This window comes from Elephantulus edwardii, unplaced genomic scaffold (genome assembly GCF_000299155.1).
Source record: "Elephantulus edwardii isolate Elephantulus edwardi_28Jun2011 unplaced genomic scaffold, EleEdw1.0 scaffold00002, whole genome shotgun sequence".
Lineage (NCBI taxonomy): Eukaryota > Metazoa > Chordata > Mammalia > Macroscelidea > Macroscelididae > Elephantulus > Elephantulus edwardii.
In genome coordinates, this window is record NW_006399752.1 from 33,583,075 (window position 1) to 33,607,362 (window position 24,288).

Consider the following 24,288-nt stretch of genomic DNA (forward strand, 5'->3'; position numbering starts at 1 on the left):
AACCACAAGATGTAGAGGCTAAACTATGTCATTTATTGTTTGTTCTTAAGTCCTGGACCAAATTCAATCTACCACTGGGTTGTTTTACAGCTCGTAAGTCCGCATGCAAGGCAGAGGTGAAGTAAGGAACTGCTTATGAGGTTTTCCATCAATTTCAACATCTAAGAAATAGTGAGAAGAGTTGGGACCTCAGAAGGCTTTTAGGACTAAATAGTAGGCTCTTGTGTCTAGGAGAAAACGAATATACTTACCAGTAATGTTAATGCTCACCCACAGCTCTTCTGGGAGGATCTAAATCGTTGAAGCATCTTCCTTTGTTTCCAGCTGGGAGCTGGGGCATGGAGCTTCAGTCCATATTGAAGGCTGCAGTTTTTTACCTTCTGCAGCAAATGCCTCAGATCCTTCTCAATTTTGGCTAGCAAGGTCATGTCATATCTGTATATTGCAAGTTGTGTATGAGTCTTCCTCTAATCCTGATGCCACATTCCTCTTCATACAGCCCAGCCACCCAGATGATCTGTTCTGCATATAGATTGAAAAGATAAGGAGATAGGATGTATCCCTGGCATACACCTTTCCTGATTTTGAACCATTCATTGTTTCTGTTCTCTGTTCTGACAACTGCCTACTGGTCAAATACATGTTTTGCATAAGCCAAATCAAGTGTTCTGGGAATCTCATTCTGCTCAGAATCAGCCACAGTTTGTTGTAATCCACACAGTCAAATGCCTTTGCATAGTCAAAGAAACACAGACATTCCTCTGTTACTCTCTGCTTTCAGCCAAGATCAATCTAACTTTGGCTATATATCCCTAGTGCCATGGCCCCTTCTAAACACAGCCTGCACATCTTGCTTGGTTGATGTGGTGTTCTGATCATTTTTGGGATATTTTTTAGCAGGATCTTGCTACATGCAATATTAATATTGTGTGATAATTTTCATACTCTGCCAGGTCATTTTGTCATTTTACTGTGCTTTAAAAAAATGCACATGATGTTGCTGATTATTTTATTTCATCTTTTCTTTCTGAGCTAATTTTGCTCATTTCTGAGCTAATTTTGCTCATGGCTTTTCACATCATTTCCTTCATTGCTTTTGATTTCAGGTTTGTTGTTGTTGTGTGCTGTTGAGTCAGAAACCACCCAAAACTGACCCTCCAGTGAGTTTTCAGAGACAGTAAATCATATAGGAAGTGATTGTCATTCTTCTCCCATGGCACAGCTAGCGGGTTGACTCTATTAGTTCTCTCCTTTTAATATCAATGTGAAGGTTTAGTGATTTTCTTTGAGATTACCTTGCAAGTCACTATTAGATGTTGCATTCTAAAGTAGTTCTCTTTCTCTTGGCATCTTCTCAGCTGCTTCTCCATTTGGAAGTGCTGCATCTAAACTGCCTATTCCCTCTTTGTCCTCATTTGTAGGATAATACGTCTGGTGCTCTGTTTTTAGTCTCATATTTATTTTATTTTGTGTATTTCTGTGTCTGAGTTCGTTTCCAAATGATGTCTTCATATGTATTAATTTGGGGTTGTTGTTTGTTGTTGCTTCTCTGTTTATAAAACTCCTTTTAGTATTTCTTGTAAGCTTGATCTAGTCTCCACAAATTTCCTTCATTTTTTATTCATTTGGTTGTTGTATCCTGATTTCATTGTCATATTTGAAGAACAGTTTTGCTAGATATCAAATTCTTGGTTGGCAGGTTTTTTTCTTTCACAGTTTTATATATACCATCTTGTTTCCTTCTTGTCTACATGGTTTTAGCTGAGAAATCAGATATTAGTCTTACTGCTTCTCCTTTGTAGATAACTTTTCTCCCCCTCCTCCTCCCACCCCCGATGGCTTTCAGTATTATTTCTTTGTCTTTGATTTTGGGAAACTGGTTTATGAAATCTCTTGGTGTTTATTCTGTTTTTAGTTTACTCAGCTTCTTGAATGTATAATTTCTTTTTTTTTAAAATAATATTTGGGAAATTTTCCCCCAACAAGTCTTCTGCAATGTCCTGTGACTCCCCCCTTCCTTTTTAAATTTCTCTTCCTGTGCTAGAATCCTAGGCACTGAGAATAACCCAGGATGTGTTGTTGGGTCATGGACAATACTTCTGTTGACCCAGGGTGCATCAAGGGGTGGAACATATATTCTTGGGCAGAGTTTCTGCTTGCCCTAGAGGTGCCTTGGACAGTCCAGTTGACCAGGGATGGTGTTTCTGTCAATCCAGTGGATGTGTGTGGGCAGTGCCCCCCAGTCAGTGTGAGGTAGGAAGAGTGTGTGGACATGCCAACACTTGGGGATAGAGAACAAATCTGTGACTATGGGGCCATGTATGGACTTCTCGTCCATATTCAGATATAAGATGGCACAAGTCTGATGTTAGAAGATGCCAAGACAGGGACTCCGCAAACGGTGCCAGCCACTTGGTGAGTGGTTGCTGGGGAATGTCTCCCCTGATGCCCGGGGGTGGGGGGGGTATGGGAACCAAGGGGTAGTTTGCGCCTTGCTTGTTGTCAGCCAGTCAATGTTGTGGGCTATTTAGAGAGTGGTTTGCAAAAGTATAGGATGGCTTTGCTATATCAGATCTGTTTATGATTCACTGTTCCATGTAGCTCTTTACTAAGACTTTCGTTTTGCCAGTGTTAGAATGACTTTTTTTTCCCTTCTTCTTCTCATTTCCTTTGAAACTCATGGTTCCAAGATTATCATCCTTATCAACTGTCTTTGTTTTCTAGTCACAGTTGTAGATAGTCTGGGCTGCCATTCACCTAAGACACCATCTTGCTGGAATAATACAGTTTTGCTTTGTGTTTGGTTTTTTTAAAATATAAATGAATACACACTCGTATTGCTACCATTTCTCATTCCTGTCCTTACACAATAGTGTTCTACAGAATTATCTTACCCTCCTGCCTCCCCTCCATGCTCTTTGACTTCACATTGTACCCTGGAGTTCGCTCATACCAGGTAGAGAGAATCCTCGTTCTTCAGAACTGTATAGTATTCCTGGATGTGAACAGAACGAAGTTCATCCACCCAGTCCCTGACTGATATAAAGCCCCACTGCCATCAACTGATTCTGACTCAGAAACCCCTTGTATGACACAGTCCAACTCCCCTGCAGGGTTTCCAAAGCTGTAATCTTTACAAAAGCAACTGCCGTACTTTTGTCCTGTGGAGCAGCTTGTGGGTTTGGACAGCTGATCCTTCAGTGATGAGCACAGCACTTTAACCACAGTGCCATCTCCTCTTATTGGCAAACCAGGGATTTCTTGTTTTAATGAACTATGCTACCTTCAGTAGCTTTGTTTTTATATCTTTCTAAAAATTTTCCAGAGCAACTGAGGATGAATTCCTCCAAGTGGGAGTGCTGGGCCATGTACCCTGCTAAGTCAAAATGCACATATTCTTTTGCAAGATGCTCCCCCGGCCCTTCCCCATGAGACAGCACCTTTCTGCGTTACTGTCATCTGTGCAGAGCACCCAGTCTCCCCACACCCACGAACACACATGCTGGGAACATCTGGATTTGCTAGCCTGGTACTGAAGAAATAGGACTGGTGTCATTTTAATCTGCTTTCCTCCTGTGATGACACTGAAAGGCTATTTCCTTTTCTGTGAACTCTATTCCTGTCTCCTGCCTCTTTCACTAAAGAGCTCTTTTCCTTTCTCATCTGTTTGTAGAATCTGTCTATATTTTAGGAGTGACCTTTTGCCTCTGTTATAAGTTGCAAATATTTCTTCCAGTTTGTTATTTGTCTTTTTGCTTTACTTATTGTATTTTCCTCTTCATATAGACCAGCTTCTTGGATTATTTGCTCAGCATACAGATTGAATAAATTTTGTGAAGCCACAACCCTGATGCACACCTTTTCTAAATATAAACCATGTTCCCTTGCCCTATTTGAATGATTGCCTCTTGATCTATATACAAGTTCCACATGAGCACAATAAAATGTTAAGAATTCCCATTCTTTGCTGTGTTATTCATAGTTTATTGTGATCCACACAGTTGAATGCCTTTGCAAAGTCAATAAAACCTAGGTAAACATCTTTCTGGTATTCTCTGCTTTCAGCAAAATCCATCTTATATTAGCAGTGATATTCCATATTTATCATCCTTTACTGAAGCTGGATTGAATTTCTGTCACTTCCCTGTCAATGTATGATTGGAACAGTTTTGTGTGGTTTTTTTTTTAAAAACCGCTTTTCTTTTTTTAAATTTTTTTTATTATCTGTGTGTGTGTGTGTGTGTGTGTGTGTGTGTGTGTGTGTGCGTACCGTCAAATCAGATCTGACTGGTACAGGAGGAGATTGTCCCTCCTTCCCCGGCAGAGCGTCTGGTGGATTCGAACCATGCGCCTCTGGGATTGCAATGCAGCTTCTTGCCACTAGGCCACCAGAGCTCCCCTGTTTTTAAATTATCTTCACAACAATTTTACTTGTGTGTAGTGTATTAATGATAATGCTTCTAGTATCTACATTCTATTGGATCACCTTTGTTTGGATCCCTTTCAACATCATGAGTTTCTTCCAGCTAGTTGACCAAGTAGCTATTTTCTCAATTTCTTGGCATAAACAATGAGTGCTTGTAGAACTGCATCTGTTTGTTATTAACACCTCGACTGATATTTTGTTAATTTCTGGACCTTGTGGGTGTGTTGTATTGTTGGGTTGGATTTTCTTTCCCCCAATGCCTGCGTTGCAGCTTGGGCTTGTCTCCTTCATCTCCTACTTCATGAAATGGATTATTATTTACCAGTTGTTGGAGGCAAGGATTCTGAAGCTTTGTCTGACATACTTTGGACATGTTGCAAGGAGGAACCAGTCCTTGGAGAGGGACGTCATGCTTGGGAGGGTGGAGGGACGGCACAGTAGAGAAAGACCCTGGATGAGATGAACTCATTCAGTGACTGGAGTAATCAGAGTAGGTGTGTCGGAGATAGTGAGATTGGCACAGGATAGGGCAGAGTTTAGGGCTGTTGTACATAGGGTCACTTTGAGTCACAGGTGACTCGATGGCACATAACAACAACAAGTCTATATTCCTTATATATCTTGATGCTTCCTATGTTGTTTAATATGTCACCCATAGAATGCTCCGTATTCCAGCTCAAGGCTTGAATTTTTTTCCCCTTTCAGTTCTTTCATTTTATTTTTTCTAGTCTCCATGTTGAACAAATAATTTGAGAATCTGGGCTACATGACAAAGAGTGCAGCACATGAACACCTATGTTTATTGTTGTGTTATTCACAATAGCAAAGAGAAGGAAGTAACCCAAGTGCCATCAACAAATGGAGAGAGAAACTATGGTATATTCACACAATGGAATACTATGCAACACTGAAAAACAAAGTCTCATAAAATAGTATACAGAATGAATGGATGACCCTGGAGGGCATTACGCTGAGTGAAATATCTCGGCCACAAAAGGACAAATATTGCATAGGGCCACTGTTATAAAACAGTACTGACATGGGAGCTACGGGGGAGACTAAGGAAAGAGGGGATAAATAATGAACACTGCATTGGAACAGACGAAGGAAAGAACTGTTTAAAAGGAATATATGATTAGGCATTGTTTGCATGACCACAGTCCTGAATAAGAGGTGCATAGTAACGTGGACTGGGGCGGGGGAAATGTGCAACAATGAATGAATGGAAATCCAAGTTTTCTGTAAATTTTTGTTAAAATCACACAGACACACACGTGTGAACACAACATCAGGAGTGGAGAAAGTCTCATCAACAATCTGTGTTATACAGATGACCTGGCATTGCTGATTGTGAAGGGAACGTGAAATACTTATTGCTGAAGATCAGAGTCTATAGCCTTCAATATGGATTATACCTCAACATAAACAAAAATGCTCACAGCTGAACCAGTGGGCAACGTCAAGATAAGTGGAGAAAAGATTGGCGTTGTCAGTGATTTCCTTTAACTTGGATCCGGAATCAAAGCCCGTGGAAGCAGCAGTCAAGAAATCCAAGGTCTTACCCATCGAGCAAATCTGCTACAGAAGATGTCTCTTAAAGTGTTAAAGAGCAAGATGCCCTTTGGGGATGATGATGTTGTTGTGAGTTACTTCCTATGCCTGTGAAAGGAGTAAGGAAAAATGTACTGATACCTTGAATTGTAGCATCAAAGAGTGTTGAATATCCACAAACAAATCTGGGACACTGGTTCCTCAGGGACGAGGATGGATTCTTAGACTTGCTATCAAGAAGGACCAGTCCCTGGAAAAGGACATCATGTTTGATAAAGTCAGAAAAATAGAGGAAACCCCTCAGCCTGGGGAATTGACACAGTAGCTGTAACATTGGCTCAGACAGAACACTGCCGGTGAGGGTGATGGGACTGGCTATGTGGGTCACGTGTTGGCGCCTAACCAGGGTGCTTTCTGCCATGCAAAAGTGCTTTCTTATCATTGTTAACTGTTGTTTTTCACACAGTCAAATGTACTCGTATTTTCTCTCATTGCTTCTGACTTTAGAGTCTTTGGGGGAACATCGTTCCCAGCCCCAGGCTGTGGATCATTTTAATCAAGGTGGTGTGTTGTGTGGTTTTTTTTTCCTTTCTCCCCACTCTGTTGTTGCTAAATTACAATTTCTGATCCTTTTATAATTTGCCAAAGGATCCTTTAGACTTATTCTCTGCAGTTGGCACCTTCTACTTGAGAGAGAGTGTTAGTGATGCAGTGGTTAAATCAACCCAGAGATACGTGGTTTGAGCTCACCTGGCTCTTTGAAGGACAAAAAGATGTCAGACTGCTTTCTCATGCTGAGGGGAGCCCCGGAAGCCAGTTGGGGAAGCTCTCTTCTGCTCTACAGGGTTGCCGTGAGTGGAAGTTAGCTGGATGGTGTTGGGCTTGATTTTGGACGTGTGTTGAGTTTAGATCACAGAGCGTGGCCCTCAGCAGGCCCCCATGGAGTGGCGAGGGACTGCACCCCTCTACTGTTCTGCGTGCATCTTTGAGTTTGCAGAGACCATGATGTTTACGTGGGAGAGTAAATGAAGCAGGAGGCAAAGGGACATCCTCAACAACACCCATCCTGAGATTCTAATGCTGTGGCTGTGGAATGGACGTCTCTGAGTGTCCATGTGGGGAAGTCATGTAGCTGGCATGTCACCTAGTCCCTAAGAGACAGATCCTGTTCCTATCCCCACTTTGTAGGTGTGGGGACTGAGGTACTTGCCCCAGGTCATGCAGCCACCTGTGGACCTGCGATCCGCCTGAGGGCTTCCTGACCAGCTGGCCCAGAGGCCAGGAGAGTCCCCCTGCCTTGTGACTGGATGTCTGTGACGAGTCCATGCTGAACTTTGACTCCCTCCCTTCACCCTCCCCCCACCCCACACACACAGTTAACTCCAGCTGGGAGCTTGGCAGACCGCTAGGACCCTCAATCCCTGACCTTTCTCCCTGAGTCAGTGGGTTTCTGCTTGGAGGACGACAGGCGGACAACCCCTAGCTCCCACCCACTGCACGGTGTGGCCCCCGGGGCTGGGAGATAATCAGTTGTGTCCTCAGGATTCAGTGCCACCGATAAACCACATCTCCCTGAGCCTCGGTCTTCCTCATCTGGAGTATGGGTCTTCAGAACACCTCATCTCAGTGCGGCTGTGGCATGCTGCATTTAATGCTCAAGTCACTTAGGTGGGCTTGAAAAGGCGATGGGAAATAGAGGTGTTACTCTGCACGAAAATGGGGAAGAACCTGGACTCCAGCGGTGTATTTATTTATCTGTCTATCTTTCGTCGGTCAGTACGTCTCGCTTGACTGCAGGGAGGCCGACGAGGACCGTGTCCAAGCTGTTGCCACATGGTGGCGCCCCAGATGCTGGTAAACTGCCGGCGGGGCCCCTGCTGCACCTGGAGCCTCCACTCGCCTCTGTTCCGCGGATGCAATTCCGTGCCTTTCTGTGAAGGGGAGATAGTCTTCTGTCCTGTACTCGGAACTCCCTCCCCTTCCCAGTCATTTCAGCGTGGACGCTGAGTGCAGTAAAATGTTCAGAAAAACCAAAACAGCTGCCTGGTCCTTAGTGATGGTTTGTGCCACAAAAGACTGTGACATATCAGTGAAGATGCTAATAACAAGCTGAATACACACCTTTCTGGTCTCCAGTCCTCGGGGCCAAGAGGCTGGGACCTCAGATGCCATGAGGTGTAATTGGTCCTCTCTCTCCTACCCCACGCCCTCAGCACACAGGCAAGTGTGAATCCCTTCCCAAGACTCAGGAATCACCCCTAAACTGAGCTCATCACACCTCAGGGGCTCCCGGTCCCTACAGAGGGGAGGAGAAGCCAGATGGGAGGAGAAGCAGGCCTGGCAGGGGACAGACACTACCCCTCCAACCGCCCCCATGGGGAAGCAAGGACTGGACGTGAGGCCACCACTGACAGGACCTCTTTGTGGTTGATGTGTGTGTGTGTGTGTGTGTGTGTGTGTGTGTGTGTGTGTGTGGCGCGTGCGTGCACTCTCGCGCTTTAGTTTCCCATTCAGCCGTTTACACTGATTGTTTTATGATATTAATTACAGTCCCCACCTTGTAACATCCTCCTTCCTTCTCCCCCCATGATTCTCATTTCCATTCACCCTTTGAGCCCATCCCTTTCTTCCTTCCGAGCTTCAACAAATAAATCCCCCAAAATGCCAAACCACTGCCCTGAGTCAGCTCTGACTCCGTGACTCTCCATTGGGTGAGCTGGGAGATTTTTGTTTTTTAATTTAGTTTGTTTATTTTTCATTTCAATGAACATCTACAGAGATTTTGGAATTCCATTCATTCATTGTTGCACCCCTCTCCCCGCACAAACCACCCCCCCGTTTGCTCCTCTCCTTGAAAAGCAAAAGAAAAACTCCCTCATTGGTACACAATCCCCTCGCACCTCCCCAAACCCCACCCCCTACCCCCAAATATAATCCACTCTGCAACCCTCATTGCATACTCCTACGATAAAAATAATGCCCTAAAATATAATACTTTTAGACTATTCTCTCCCCCATAGACTTCAATGCTGTAAACATATTTCATCCAGTTTTTCTCAGTCTTACCCCCACCCCGGTGTCAGCCTCATTCTACAACAGTGGCACCATATAGCATTTGTCCCTTTGTGACTGAGATACCTCACTCAGCATAATGTCCTCCAGGGTCACCCATTTTTAATAATATTGCATGAGTTCCTTGTTTTTCAATGCAGCATAGTATTCCATTGTGCGAATATATCACAGCTTCTCTACCCATTCGTTTGTTGATGGGCATTTAGGTTGTTTCCAACTCCTTGCTATTGTAAACAAAGCCGCGATAAACATGGGTATACATATATCTACTTGGATGTCATTTATGGTCTCTTTAGGGTATATTCCCAGTAGTGGAATTGCTGGGTCAAATGGTATCTTTATTTGCAACTTCTTGAGAAAGCGCCACAATGCTTTCCACAATGGTTGCACCATTTTACACTCCCACCAACAGTGAATAAGGGTTCCAGTCTCTCCACAACCTCACCAGCATTTGTTGCTTGCTGTTCTGTTAAATTTTGCTAGTCTTACTGGAGTGAGATGATATCTCATGGTTGTCTTGATTTGCGTCTCTCTCAGGGCTAGGGATTTTGAACATTTCTTCATGTGCTTGTTGGCCATCTGAATGTCTTCCTTGGTGAAGTGTCTGTTCATATCCTGTGCCCATTTTTCAATTGGATTATTCTCCTTTATCTTGTTGTGGTGCTTGAGTATTTTATAAATTCTAGATATAAGTCCCTTGTCTGACATGTCATTACCAAAAACTTTTGAGCTGGGAGATTTTTATGGAAGGACACTGCCAAGCCTCCTTCCCCGGAGCAGCCGGTAGATTTGAACTGTCCACGTTTGCGTTAGCTCGACATGCGATGACGCATTATGCCCTTGAGCTTTCTCCCTGGGCACAGGCAGCCCTTGGACCTCGTGTGATTAATTGTTCTGTGGAGTGGGCATCCCCCCTGCCAAGTGTTACTGACCAACTGACTGTCCTCTTGTTTGGCGTGAAGCTGACCGAGGACTGTAGTCCCAGGGTCCCACCAGGTGACGAGGCCTCTCTTTCAGGTGGTCAGAGGCTACAAGGCGGCCGTCCAGCAGACCCTGGACATCCTCTTCCTCCAGGAAGGTTCGGAGTTTCTGAGTAGCACCGATGCATCAAGCCGGGACTCTGCTGACCGTACCATCATCGCCTGGGATTTCCGCACCTCTGCTAAGATCTCCAACCAGATTTTCCACGTAAGCAGCTTTGTGTGGCTTTCCAGTTCCTTCTTGGGACTCATGGTGCCATCCTGGGGTCCCAGGTAACTTCCTGGGGGGATCAGGCCACGTGAGGGTGCCCAGATTCTTCCTCCTGGCTCAGTAGCTCCACAGGTGAGGGTACTGGGGGCAGCCTGGCCTGGCCACGAGGACCAGAACCTCAACTTTGGCTCTTCCCCCTGGGCGGGGAGGAGTCCCTGATAAGCTTACTTACTCTACGGTGAACAGCTGACACGTGGATTTCACCACCTCTTTGATGCAGTGAAAAAGCACGTGGGAGTGCCCACCCTCCACGGCAGTCAGTGAGCACGGTCAGGCCTGTGTGTCCCTGGCCTCTCAGTCCAGTCTCTGTGAAGGAGCTGTGGGGCTGGGAGAGAGACAGTGTGACCACTGGCTACAAGCAGAATCTCAGGTGTGAAAAAGTGTGCACTCGTTCACTACAGACTAGTGAGTGACCTGAGGCTTACCTAGCTTAATGGACAATGCCAGACAGCCGCTCCCTCCTACTGCCAGCCAGCCCTCTTGGGCACTGGGGCTTCAGTTCTGCTCGGGTTGGCTGCTGCCATGCTGGAAGTCACCAGTGGACACCAAGTTAGAGCACCAAGTCCTTCCACCACTTACAGTGAGATGAGCCGGGACCCAGCAATCAGCCTCTTTGATTCTCATTCACCTCACTGATAAACTGGGCACAATTATATTAATCAACTCAAAGAATTATGTGAGAATTAAGAGACTTTTCTAAAGGGTTTAGCACAAAACAGTCCCGGAGAGTTCTCAATAAAGGAGTTTATCAAGACCACCATCACCACCACCATCGCAACACCATCACCATCCACAACAGTAATCACGACAGCCACCATCATTACCACTGTTTCACTACCACCACCACCTCCTCCACCACCATCACCTCCTTCACTACCACCACCACCATCACCTCCTCCACCACTATGACCACCACCACCATCACCTCCTCCACCACTATGACCACTACCACCACCACCTCCTCCACCACCATCACCTCCTTCACTACCACCACCACCATCACCTCCACCACCACCATGACCACAACCTCTACCATCACCATCCACAACAGTAATCACGACAGCCGCCATCATTACCACTGCTTCCCCACTACCACCCCCTCCTCTACTACTATCACCACCACCATGACCACAACCTCTACCACCATCTCCTCCTCCACCACCACCACCACCACCATCTCCACTATCACCTCCACCACCACCATCACCATCACCACCATTACCATCTCCACCACCATGACCACAACCTCCACCACCGCCACTACCATCATCTACCACAGCAGTCATTATCACCACCATCACTGGTGCTGCCGCCACCACCACCGGCACCATCACTGCAATCACCTTCATCATCACCACCATCACCACCAGCACTGCGATGTCCATAACCACCACCACCACCATAATTGCTGCCACTATTACACTGCCACGGCACCACCACAACCACAGCAGTCACCACACCACCATCACCACCACAGTGACATTACTGCACCACTGTAGCCGTCACCACGGCAATACCCCCACCCCGAATCTTTCTTGTTTCCTTTAAGAGAAGGTTAATCTCTTTGGTACTTCCACTCTGAATTCCAAGATGTCCTCTCCGGTTACAGACACGCCCTTCCTCCTTCTTTTTCTCTTGGTCTTGGAGAGCCTCGAGTGATCTTGTGCAAACTCACCCTGAGATCTCCACACAAAGACCTCGTTCTGCCCACTGGGAAGATGGGCTGGGGGGCGAGAGGAGGTCTTGTCTGGCCATCAGGCGGCCTGTCTCTGAGAACCTGATTGGAGGTGGAAGAGCCAGGCAGATGGAAGTGCCGCATAATGAATTACTGGTTAGGCCTTGGCATCCGCCGTGTAGGGGGAGCAGGCATCTGCCCACCGTGGGACCCCCAGCTCATCTGCTGCCTCTGAGGGGCACCTTCTGCAGCTCGGCTCCCATGACTCCGTGGAATTGGGCTCACTGAGTATTGACAGCACGGAGGCAGGGGCCCCACGAGGGTCTCTGCGTGGCCAGGCTGCACATGGTGCTTCTCCCTCACAGTTCACACAGTCTTGGTCTTCTCGACTGGCCATCTGCCTCTGGGACCACCTGTGCCCAGTGCTGCTGTCAGAAATCACCACGAACTTGGTGGCCTGAAGCAGCAGGGATTTACTCCCTCCCAGCTCTGGAAGCCGGATGTTCGCATCGGCCTAGCTCGGCTGACATCTGAGTGCCGGAGGACACACTTCTGGAGACTGACGGGGAGAGTGTCCCTGCTCTTCCAGCTTCCAGTGTGGCCAGCTTTCCCGGCTTGTGGCTGCATCACTCCAGCCTCCAAGGCCAATCTCTCATCACTTGGCTCACATCCTATTGCCTTCTCCTCCACGTGTGAGGTCTCCCCATGCCTCCCCCTTATCATTATACCGTCTTCCAGGGTCACCTCCCCACCTGGGATCCTAACGTCATCATAGCTGCAGGACCCTTTATCTTTGCTGTCTGCGATGCTATTCCCAGGGCACAGGGGTTAAGACACAGGTATCAGCTGGGGACCAGGAGGGATGGGGTGCAGGCACATACAGAAGCTGGGAAAGGCAGGGGTCCGGTGTCCTCCTGCACACCTCACTTTGGCAGGTGAGACCCACCTCCAGCTTTATGAGATCAGGAATGAGTGATGCTTCCAGCCACCAAGCCTGTGGTCGTTTGCTACGGCAGCCACAGGAGATCATGCAGACCATGCCCAGGCCTGGGTGAAAGGCAGTGCCCAGTGTTGAGTGATGTCTGTCGGACAGAGGACTGAGTCTCACCCCTCTCTGTGGCCCCGCTGTCCCACAGGAGAGGTACACCTGCCCCAGCCTCACCTTGCACCCCCGGGAGCCTGTGTTCCTGGCACAGACCAATGGCAACTACCTGGCCCTCTTCTCTGCCGTGTGGCCCTACCGGATGTGCAGAAGGCGTCGCTATGAAGGACACAAGGTATGCTGTCCCCCAGGCTGCGCGTGGGCCCTTCCTGTAGGCAGGGCTGCCTTCTAGTCCTGGTTGACCATGTGACATGGTGTCCACTTGCGGCCCTGGGCCCCACCACCCTCCACCCAGGAGGCCCCAGTCTGTTAGGGGTGGGGAAGGAGGCTTCAGCCAAAGCCCTGTATCCCTGGATGAGCTCAGCTGGGCCATGGGCTGTGCCCCGGCTCTGCCTGCTGCCAGCACTGGGTGACCACCTTGCTCTCTCCAGGCCTCATCTTGCCCCTCTAGAGAATGGGCGTGATACTGCCGCTGCCAGCTTGCCTGGGGACCAAGTGGGTCACCAGGTGCCCCATACACCCTTCCTGTGTTGTCCCTGCAGGTGGAAGGCTACTCGGTTGGCTGTGAGTGCTCCCCCGACGGGGACCTGCTGATGACGGGCAGCGCGGACGGCCGGATCCTCCTGTACGGCTTCCGCACGGCCAGCTGGGCACGCACGCTGCAGGGCCACACGCAGGCCTGCGTCGGCGTCACCTTCCACCCGGTGCTGCCGTCTGTGCTCGCCAGCTGCTCCTGGGATGGGGACGTGAAGGTGTGGCACTGAGCTGGCTGCAGGGGGCTGTGCGTACTGCCGGCCCAGCCCTCATCCTGGGGGAGCATGGGCCCTGCGAACCGTACCCAGCCCTTTCCCGGCCTCCGTTTGCTGCCCTGTGAAATGGGTCAGAAATCCCCCCTTCTCAGGGCATGCAGACTGTAGAGGGCGAGCCTCGGCTGGCGTCGGGGATGCTATTAAATATCTGACTGTGTCTTTGCTCTGTTGTCTCTCAGCATGTGTGTGTGGGCGGCTTCCCTCTGCCTCCCCTTCCCCCTCCCCAACCGCGGGGTCCCCAGAAGACACACAGCCTGAGGGGCCTGGGACAGGGCAGCCCTGGGGTGATGCCTTGAGCTTCTGCCCCTCTCAGAACTTCCCACCAGCACACAGACCCCTGCCTGCACCCTCCGTGCCAGCACAGGCCCCAGGCTGGTGCTCCTTGCCCACCACCACACCATCTGCCTGCTGGGTAAAGGAGGGTCACGAGGGGCCAGGGCCTGAGAGGAGTCAGCCTGAGAGGGCGCTGGGTGCGGGCAGGCCAGAGAACACTCACCTACCAACACCAGGGATCAGAGACAAGCTGGGGAGGGACCACAGTGCCACGGCTCACGGGAGGGGAGAGCCCTGTGGCTGAGGTTGGTTCCAGGGCAGCCAGGCCCCAAGGGTGAGGGGACGTCCCCGTCGGGGTGTCAACGGAGGCGACCAGGGAGGTGGACGTGAGGAGGACGGGCGTGGCTGGGCACAGAGAAGGGGGAGGGAGCCTGGGCCACAGCTAGTCTCTGCTTGTCTCTGAGTCTCCGTTTCCACATCTGTCTTGGTGCACAGTGAGTTGAGCATTGGGCTGCCCACTGGAAGGTCAGTGGTTTGAATCCACCAGCAACTCCAAAATAAAGAATTACAGCCTCAGACCTGGAAGGGGGGGGGTCGGCAGGAGGACAAGGCGTTTGGTTTGCGTCCAGAGTGCCATCAGATCACCTGGCCAGAGGTGTGCTGCGGGCATCAGAGACCCACTCTGTGCTCTGCAGATGTCCGTCCAGCAAGTGCTTCAGCCCAGGGAGTGGCACAGGGACATGACAGGGGGTCTTTGGGGCCCAGGGAGTAAAATGGAGACACAACGGGGGGGGACTTCAGGCCCCAGGGGTGACACAGACACATGATGGGGGGATTCTGCAGCCCAAAGGGTTACACAGGAACATGTTGTGGGGGACCTGGAAGCCAGACTCTAGAGACTGTTGTGGGAGCAGGAAGCAGCCAAGCAGGACACAGCCCGACCATCCACTGCAGGTGGGTCAAAAGCCCCAGAGGGGAGGGAAGGGGGGGGCAGAGAAATGCTGAGTAAAGTGTATGAGATGTTCCCGGAGCTGATGAAATACACAGATAACAATGTCTGTAAATTACGAAAGGATCAGGACACACCCAGGAAATGAAAGAAGTCAACATCAAAGAGAAGGTCAACTGGCAGTCAGTTGTTGTTGTTGTTATGTGCTTGCAACTCATAGTGACCCTGTGTACAACAGCTCTGAACCCTGCTCTGACTTGTGCCAATCTGTCTCCAACACACCCACCCCAATTACCCCAGTCACTGAATCGATCGGTCTCATAGAGGGTCTTCCCCTCCTGCGCTGTCCCTCCACCCTCCCAAGCATGACGTGCCTCTCCAAGGACTGGTCCCTCCTTGCAACATGTCCAAAGTATGTCAGATGGAACTTCAGAATCCTTGCCTCCAAGGAGTAGCTTGGTTTAACCCTCTCTGGGATGAACCTGTTTGTTTTCTTAGCAGTCCATGGTACCCTCAATACTCTTCTCCAGCACCACAGCTCAAAGGCATCAGTTCTCCTTCTATCCTCCCTAGTCATTGTCCAACGCTCTGATGCATAACAAGTGATTGCAAAGACCATGGCCTGTATCAGGCGCACCTTAGCCAGAGAAGAAAGGGAAAAACTATCCCTGAGGCTAGTGACCAGAGCAGCTTCCGAAGGCACTGTCCAAGAAGCAAGCGCGAGTGAGCTTGCCACCAAGAAGGATCTCTGGACTCAGAAGGGCAGTCGAAATGCAAGGAGAGAACAGTGCCCGTGGATGTCCATGGACATTGTAGGAACAAGAAGAATAGCAGGCGTGTCTGCTGAGCAGAGGAAAATCAAAGGGTCCCACACTGAACAGTAACTCAAGACGCTGGGGCAGGGCCTGCAGGTGGGGGGCAACGGCAAGAACCCCAAGCCACAGGACAGAGCAGAAGCCCTTATGAGGTTGCCACAGCTGTGGAACAACAGAAAAATTGACACCTTTGAAAGGGTTGGAGAAGAGCCCTGAACACCCCATCAGACACATCGTGCAGCCGGGGTGCTCCTTGGAGGCCAAGATGACAAAGCTGTGTCTCACACACCTCAGGCATGTTGCTAGGAGAGGCTACTCCTTGGAGCGGGACATCATTGGAAACGTGGAGGGTCAGTGAAAGAGGGGGAGCCCTTCAATGCGATGGACACAGCTGACGGCTCCAGTGGGCCGTAGTGTGTCAGTGATGAGGAGGATGGCACAGACCAGGCCAGGGCTCAGGTCTGTTGTCCACAGGGTGACCGTTGAGGACAACTCACAGCAATCTAACAACAAAAACAATCTTTACAGAAGCAGACAGCCCGTCATCCTGTGGACCAGAGGTGGGTTCAGGATACCAACCTTTCAGTTTGCAGAAGAGCACTTAACCGCTGCACCACCAGGCTCCTTACTAGATCCTATAACCATTGCCACCAAGTCCGTTCCCTCCTAGTGACCCCGCAGGCCAGCACGGACCTGTCCTGCACGGCTTCCAGAGTGGTGAACCTTCGTAGAAGCAGACTGCCACATTTTCCTCCCACAGTGCAGCTGGGGGGCTCGAACATCTGACCTTTAGGTCGGCAAGCAAGCGGTGAGCCTCTGTGCCACCAGGGCCTCCACGCCACAGGCAGCGAGGGGAAGAAACCACGCGGATCTGAATGAGTCCACCGGTGTCTTTTATTAATGAATGCAAAATACAGTACAAGTGACACGTTGGCATGCTTCGCAAACGACACGGACGCAAGCGACGGGAACAGGGTCGGGCCTCGTCACGTCTGAGGTAGAAGTGAGGTGGCACAGAAGCGGGGTGGCAGGAGGGAGGAGCACCGGCCGCACGCAGGCACCATGCCCGCCCCGCAGGACGGGGGCCTGGCGCGCTCAGGATGGCGTGTCGGCCACACGTGAGAAAGACTTTAAAAACATCTCCAGGCCCCTCACCCGGGTGGAGTCCCCTCGGCGTGGACAGAGCTTCCCATCCCTTCACCACCGGCTGGCTGGGGTGCTTCTGCCTGGGGAGTTTGGTCTTTACAGAATCTCACAGGCCCCTTCCCCGGGCAAATCCCCAAGGGCCCCACAGTCCACTCTTGAGGAAGACCCCACTGCCCTTTCTTGGGACAGACCCCAGAGGACCCCTGCCCCGTCTCAGGCCACACCCCACCTGCTCTCTTCTACAGTAAAGGGACTTACTGGAAGTTTCAAGGCTGCTGCCCAGGGGCTGGAGGCCAAGTTAACTAAGAAAGACCCTTTTTCTCTATAAAAATAGTTTCACTTTATAAAAGGGAGGCTTCCCATTTCAGACAGGAAGGATTTGAGTGTGGAAATGTTCCGAGTAGGGGTCCATCTTGGGGACCTGGGGAGGACCCTTTTCCTAGGGGGTCCTGCTGGGCCAGGTGGAGAACAGGGATGTGGAGGAGTGGAGTCTCTCCTCTTAGAGCTCCATGTTCGAGAGGAGGGACACATGAGTGTGCCTGGGCACAAGTGAGGGGCCCTACCCTGCCTTGATGGGCGTGGGCGGGCTGGGCTGGGCCATGTCAAGGTGTCAGGGCACAGGGCCCTCCCTTCCTGGGTAACCGTGGGCGGGGATGGAGGAGATGAGGCCAAAGTCACGGTGAGGCTGCCTCCCTTCCTGGGCAGCACGTGGGCGGGGATGGGGTGGGATGAGGCCATGACTAAGGTATCTGGGCACAGGTGAGGCTGCCTCCCTCCCAGGTAACACAGTGGGCAGGGATGGGGGAGATGAGGCCAAGGTCACGGTGAGGCTGCCTCCCTTCTTGGGCAGCAACGTGAACGGGGATGGGGTGGGATAAGGCCATGGTCACAGTATCTGGGGAAGACGAGGTTGACCTCCCCTCCCATGGACCATAGTGAGCGAGAATGGTGTGGGCTTGGGCCATGGTCCTGGTATTCAGGGAGCAGTGAGGTGACCTCCCTCCTGGGGACCACAGTGGCCGGGTATGGGGTGGACGGGGCCATGGTCCGTGTTCAGGGGGAGGCGAGGCTGCCTCCTCCCAGGACCACGATAGCCAGGAATGGGGTGGACGGGGCCATGGTCCGTATTCTGGAGGGGGGCGAGGCTGCCTCCTCCCGGGACCACAGTGGCCAGGGATGGGGTGGACAGGGCCATGGTCCGTATTCTGGAGGGGGGCGAGGCTGCCTCCTCCCGGGACCACAGTGGCCACTGTGTGGCGAGTGCTCAGTTGAGCAGAGTGCCGTAGAGCTGGGCTTTCGTGAGGCTGTCCTTGCGGCTCAGGCCGGAGCTGCCAGTCCGTGGGAAGGCCTGCTGGGTGCTGAGGAGGGCTGCAGGGCGCATCTCTGGAGAGGCCTCCATGGAGCTGGGTTCCAGGGAGCCCCGCGAGCTGGATGGGCTGTGCTCGCTGCCGTAGCCGGGGCCACGCTCCGACTCGGGGCTGCCCCCCGGGCCGCACAGCTGCACCCCCAGCCGCTCCCCGCTGCCCTCGCTGGCCGCGTACCCGGGCATCGGGTCGGCCGAGCGCCCGGGGCTCAGGCTGAGGTCGGCGCCCGCGCGCAGGAAGCAGGACTCGGCCAGGCGGCCCTGGGAGAGGTCGTCGCCCTCGGAGAAGCTGTCACCCTTGTAGCTGGCGTACAGGGGGCTTGCCCGGCCCTCGGCCTTCTTGCCTGGGCTACTCACACTGCCCACGCTGCCGTAGTAGCGTTCGGAGAAGCTGCAGGGCGAGGCCCGGCTGGTGGGGTAGGAGTAGGGCCCGATGTCCTCCACGCTCAGGGGCCGCCACTGGCTGCGCGGCTCCTCCCCGGACAGCCGGGCCGATGCGGGCTTGGCCTGCAGGCTCCACATTTTGGGGGGCATCAGCGCCTGCCGGGGGCCCGGGGAGGCCGGGAAGCGGAAGGGCTCGGCGGGGTAAGGCGACACGGTCCGCGCGAAGCCTGGGGCCACCTCCGCCTCGAGCGGGCCGGCCGTGGCCGTGGCCGTGGCCGTGGCGAAGCGTGGGCTGCCCTGATAGGAGGGTGCCTTGCGCTCGAAGAGCTCGTCGCGGCTGTTCAGGTAGATGGCCTGCTGCGAGGCGGTCAGCGTGCTGGCCTGCGCGTGCTCCTTCTCCTCAGACGTGGCGCTGAAGCTCGAGTAGGAGCTGGACGTGGGCAGCGAGCCGGCGTAGCCGGGGAAGCCGTGGCGGTAGGCAGCAGGGTAGCCCGCGGCCTCGGCCTCCTCCTCCTCCTCGTCCAGCGCGCTGTCGGTGGAGTTCTGCGCGCGCAGGAAGCCCTCGGTGCCCGGCGGGTCCACGCTGGGCCGCCGGTCGCGCCGCCGCTCGTCGGGGCAGTAGAGGGCCGTGTCGCTGCAGTAGATGTCCCCCTTGTAGGGGGGCCGCGGCTTCTCCAGGCCGTCGCGGAAGGGCAGGTCGCGGGCCGAGGCGTCGGACAGGCGCGAGGACAGGCTGGAGGGGTCGGGCTTCTCCAGCACCTTGGCAATGACGCAGGCCGGCACGCTGTCGGCGTAGGCCGGGTGGCAGAGCGGCGAGGGCAGGCTGCAGGCGTGCTGTTCCATGTGCAGGTTCACGCGCTCCTGGAAGTCCGAGGGCAGCTGTGCGGGCGGGGAGGGCGGTCAGCACTGGCCCGAGCCAGCCGCGGCGGTGACAGACAGACAGACAGACGGACAGAGGAGCTGGGCCCTCCCCCGGGCTTTGTGTCTCAACACTCCAGTGGCTGAGGCCCCCACATCCCTGCCCACCAGCCCCGGCCCCTCCTCGCCCAGCTGAGAGGCTTGGGAAGAGGCTGGGACCTGGCCGACGTGCCCCTTGGGGCTGTGTGCCCCCCAGTCCCTCCCCACCCCGACTCGTGCCGGCCCGGGGACGCCCACACAAGACACAGTCAGAAACAGATGCAACAAAGATTGAGGGAAGCAGAGCCAGGCGCCCCAGCTGCTGCCAGCGCCCGGTGACCGGGGCACACATGCTACTGTTTGATCTATTTTGTGAGTGTTTCAGGTGGGGCCCGGCCCAAGGACGGGGTGCAGACAGGCCTGGGGTGAACAGTGGTGTGTGGGCCTGACTGGAACCCTGAGACTTGAGTTCAAGTCCCACCTCTGCCCACTGCTGTGCCTTCAGCCAGGCCCTGGTCTCTGTGCACACAGTCCTTACTTGCACCCTGCACTGGCTAGGATTCCACATTAGCGCTCAGTGGGCAAGGCCGGGGGAAGGACAAGAAAGAGAGTGAAGGGCCGAGGTGGCCACCGGGGACAGCATGTGCCACACTGGGGGACCGATGGGAGGGGCAGAGGGGCTGCTGGGGAGAGGGGCGCACTGCACTGAAGGTCAAGAGTGCCTACGTGCAGAAGAGGGTGTGGCACTGAGTGCCAGGGGGCTGATGGGGGGAGTGGGGTGCTGTGCTGAGGGCTGATGGGGAGAGTGGGGTGCTGACTGAGGGCTGAGAGTTGACGGGGAGATTTCAGAACTGTCCCTGCTGGCCTCTGAGTGAGAACTGAGGCAGGCACCGGGCGGCCTCCAGCAGGTCCTCGGAGGCTGTAAAGCTGCAGGATGGAGACGGATCCTCTCTCTCCCCAGCCAAGCAGCTGGTGGATTGGACGCCTGCCTTCGTGTTGGCAAAGCTAACTCCTTACCCGCTGACCCACCAGAGCTGCTGATGGGAGATGAGGGTGCTGCAGAGAGATCTGGGGACTGGGGGCCCTGCACTGAAATCTGAGGGGACTCTGGGGGAAAGAGGGTGCCGCTCTGAGGGCTGCCGGAGTGATCAGTGCGCTGTGTTGAAGGTCGAGGGCGTGCTGGGGACAGCAAGAAACTGAGGGTTGGGGGTCTGAAGGAGATGGGGGTGCTGCATTGAGAGGGTCCACCGGGGAGACGGGTGCTGCACTGAGGGCCGTGGGGGAGGTGGTGAGTGGGAAGGTGTGGAGGTCTCCAGCAGCCCTCTGCCGTGCCCCCAGGTGGGGAGGCCGCAGAGGCGCTGGCCAGGAGAGCGTGGGGCAGGGCCGGCGGCCCAGCAGGCCCGGCTCAGGTGGGTCACGTTACCTCGGACACCTTATGGGCCCTGCCGTAGGTCTGGCTACACTGCAGCAGCTGGGCCGCTAGATTGCAGTCCTTCCTATAGAGCTCCTAAAAGAGAGAGAAGGCGTCGGGCACCGGAACCCTCTGACAGGGTGGGCAGCGAGGGAGGGCCCCAGTGGTCCCCAAGTGCTGCTGCATCTCCCCAAACCCCTCCTCAGGGAACTTCCAGGAAGTGGGTGCACAGCCCCCTGGTCACCCAGTGTGGCTGCAGGGTGGGGTGGGAGCTGTGAGGGGACCTACTAGGCCTGCTGAGCTGAAAACAGATGCAAACAGTAGGCTTGGGGACAGAGTCCTTGGAAATCTCTGTTGCATGTGCCTGTGGTAGGGCCTTCGGTCCCCGAACCGTGACCCTTGCAAGGAGGCTCTGAGGTCCACCCATGGTGCTGCAGGCTGACCAGGCGTCCTGCAGCCCAGTGAGGAGGTGGGGGGGGGGGTCGTCCCTGCAGCCGAGAGCGGCCCCCTACCCCCTGCAGTGGGGCATGTCTGGGGGTCCCTGGGCCCCCACACTCTCTGTGCCCTCTCCCTGAGAAGCTCCTCGGCCTCACCGCGGCTGGTGCTTGAAACCTATGGGCATAACCTGGTCATCCTGGTGGCCACCACACTATGGGCGCCACTTGGGCAGCATCTGTCATGTCCGTGGCCTCTGGTGAGGCACGGTGCCCGAGATGCCAGTTCAGGTCAGCCAGGGAGTCCTCTCAGGGGATGGGTTCCGGGGAGGACGTGCTAGTGGGGACAGTTCAGACAGAAAGTAGGTGGCAAGAACCAGGCTCAGGTGTCCCCAGTTCAAGCTCTGCACTGCTTGGAGTGGCCACCACCAAAGCTGGCTGTGTCCTCACTTTCTCATGTGCCACTTCTGCAGAGGACACAGGACTGCGGCGATTCCTGCCGAGTGCTGGACTGTCCCCCCACAGCTGTCTCCAGCTTCTGCTACTCTGTCTGCATGAGGCTCTGTGGGGTCCCCTTCTCTGTAGCCCACCCCCACTCAGTCACGTCACCGGAGCCAAGGTAGTCCCTCCCCACACCACCGTCCACTCCCCAGCCCCTCTGTCACCTGTGATGGGCTGGCCTGTGCTGGTGACAGCCACTTTTCTGCTTTGCTTTCTGTCCCCTCCAGCTCCCACCCAGCTGTCTCTGAGGTGCCCTGACTGTCTGGGGTCTCCCCTTCTTTTTGCCCCCGCCTTGGAGATCTCAGCCCATTGTCGGCTTCAAACACCACCCACAGTCACCCCCGGACTGCAGGCCTGACACGGCATCTCCAGTCCACAGGGACCCCTCCCTCAATGGCACCCTTCATCCAGGAAGCAGGAACGGCTCCTTCTACCCAGGCCCTGAGCCCCACTGGCCCCGGCGCGCACGGCACTCACGTTATCCTCCGACAGCTTGTCGATGGTCACCTTGGCCTCCAGCAGGTGGCTGTTGAGAGCGACGATCTCGTGGCTCAGGGCACGCTTCTCCTCTTCATAGTGCTGGCCCTGAGGGTGAGGGACACAGCGGTCAGTGGCCAGCGCCCCCAAAGAGAGGAAGACCACAGGACTGGTGTGGGGCCTCTTGACAACAAGGTGCTTATAGGCCAAGGGGTTCAGGAGTTATGAGCCCAGACAGTGACAGGTTGGATGACCTTGGGTAAACCACTTCCTGTCTAATCCTCGATGTCCTCATCTATGAAATGGGACAGTAACACCCTGCCCCCTAAGGGGCTGCATGACTACTGAGGACGGCTGGCACGCAGCAGTCTCACCTCCTCTGTGGAGAGAGGTGGGTCCTCCCTGCATGCCACCATCTCACTGGACAGACTGGGGAAACTGAGGCTCATAAAGAAATGGCTCCAGAGCAAAGCCAGGCCCAAACCTAGGCTTTCCGGTTCCCTCCCAAGGGTACCTTGAAGAACAGGGAGTTGAACCCCATTGAGATTTTCAAAGACAAGCTGTAACCAAAGTGGAGAGAAAGGGCAGAAACCCTCCTCCCCACCAACCCCCTGCTGGGGCAGAATGACCACTGTTCTGATCCTGAGCCAGACACCAAGGTCCCCACCACGGCCTCCTTTGCTCCAAATGAGGGATGGGGCGGGAGGGAGGCAGAGACGGGGGCGAGGAGTAGAGAGAGACACAGAGAGGGGAGTAGAAGAGATGGGGGGTGTGTGGAGAGATGAGGGTGGGGTGGGGAGAGACAGGAGGTAGGGAAGGGGAGGGACACAGAGAAAGAAAAAGGGGTAGAGAGAGATGGAAAGGAGAGGGCCCAGTGTGGTTGGTGCCGGGCCAGCCTGATGCACACATGCTCCCTCACGGGAAGGTGAGGGCACCAGAGACCCAAGGCTGGGACCTGCTTGACCGGCTCAGCTCACCAGGCCTTGAACACAGGCCTGGGACTCTACCCCTGTGGTCCCCAGGCCCCGGCCTGTGGGGTCTCTCCTCTGGTCCCTCCTGGGTGCCTCCCAGGATGGGTGCTCATGCCCTGCTCCTGACTTCTCATTCCGAGGAGGACGGCCCCGGCCCGCCTGCCATTCTGTGTCTGGACACAGGGCTCAGAGGGCAGTCCCTGAGCTGGGCCACCCACTCCCGCTGGGCGGGGGCCAGGCCGGGAGCTGCCGGCAGCCTCACCATGCGGTACAGCTTGTCTTCCAGCTCCTGGTTGATCCTCTGCAGGGCCAGGTAGTTGCTCTGAATCCTGGAACAGGAGGCCATAGGTCACCGCTGTGGTGGCAGGACCCTCCTGAGATCCCCGAGCCTGCCCTGCCCTCACACTCCACCAGGCCTGCGAATCTTCCCACCAAAGCTCACTCCACACTGGCCTCTCTTGGCTGGGGTCTAAAACTGCCCTGTCCCCTGTGACCTGGAGGCCAGAGGTCCCTGCAGACCCGCACTGCACACATTTCTCAAGAGCCTGCCCACAGGAATGGGGGTACACAGTTCAGCCCCTGCAGACCCAAACTGCATACAGTTTCTGAGGCCAGCTTACGGGAATTGGGGGTACAAAGGTCAGCCTCTGCCGACTGGCACTGCACACAGTTCTTGGGGTCTGCCTGCGGGAGCGGGGTACACAGATCAGAAGGGTGATGGTGGTGGTGGGGCCTTGGGGATAGCATGAAGTTGCTTAATAGTTGGGTTACTGCCCCAGCT

General features: G+C 53.9%; 2 protein-coding genes across 2 annotated transcripts in view; one reads left to right on the top strand and one right to left on the bottom strand.

The window, feature by feature from the left end:
- The window catches only part of WDR25 (WD repeat domain 25), a 245,754-nt gene extending 231,913 nt beyond the window's left edge, over nt 1-13,841 (top strand). The window contains exons 4-6 of the mRNA XM_006879174.1: nt 10,067-10,237; nt 13,112-13,252; nt 13,620-13,841. Coding sequence (XP_006879236.1) covers nt 10,067-10,237; nt 13,112-13,252; nt 13,620-13,841 — 534 coding nt within the window. The remainder of the gene's footprint in view (nt 1-10,066; nt 10,238-13,111; nt 13,253-13,619) is intronic.
- Nucleotides 13,842-18,333: 4,492 nt separating this feature from the next.
- Nucleotides 18,334-24,288, bottom strand: part of LOC102858933 — a 35,934-nt gene continuing 29,979 nt past the window's right edge. Inside the window, exons 12-15 of the mRNA XM_006879175.1 lie at nt 23,770-23,836; nt 22,537-22,644; nt 21,137-21,220; nt 18,334-19,695 (exon numbers count right to left, since the gene is read on the bottom strand). Coding sequence (XP_006879237.1) covers nt 18,334-19,695; nt 21,137-21,220; nt 22,537-22,644; nt 23,770-23,836 — 1,621 coding nt within the window. The remainder of the gene's footprint in view (nt 19,696-21,136; nt 21,221-22,536; nt 22,645-23,769; nt 23,837-24,288) is intronic.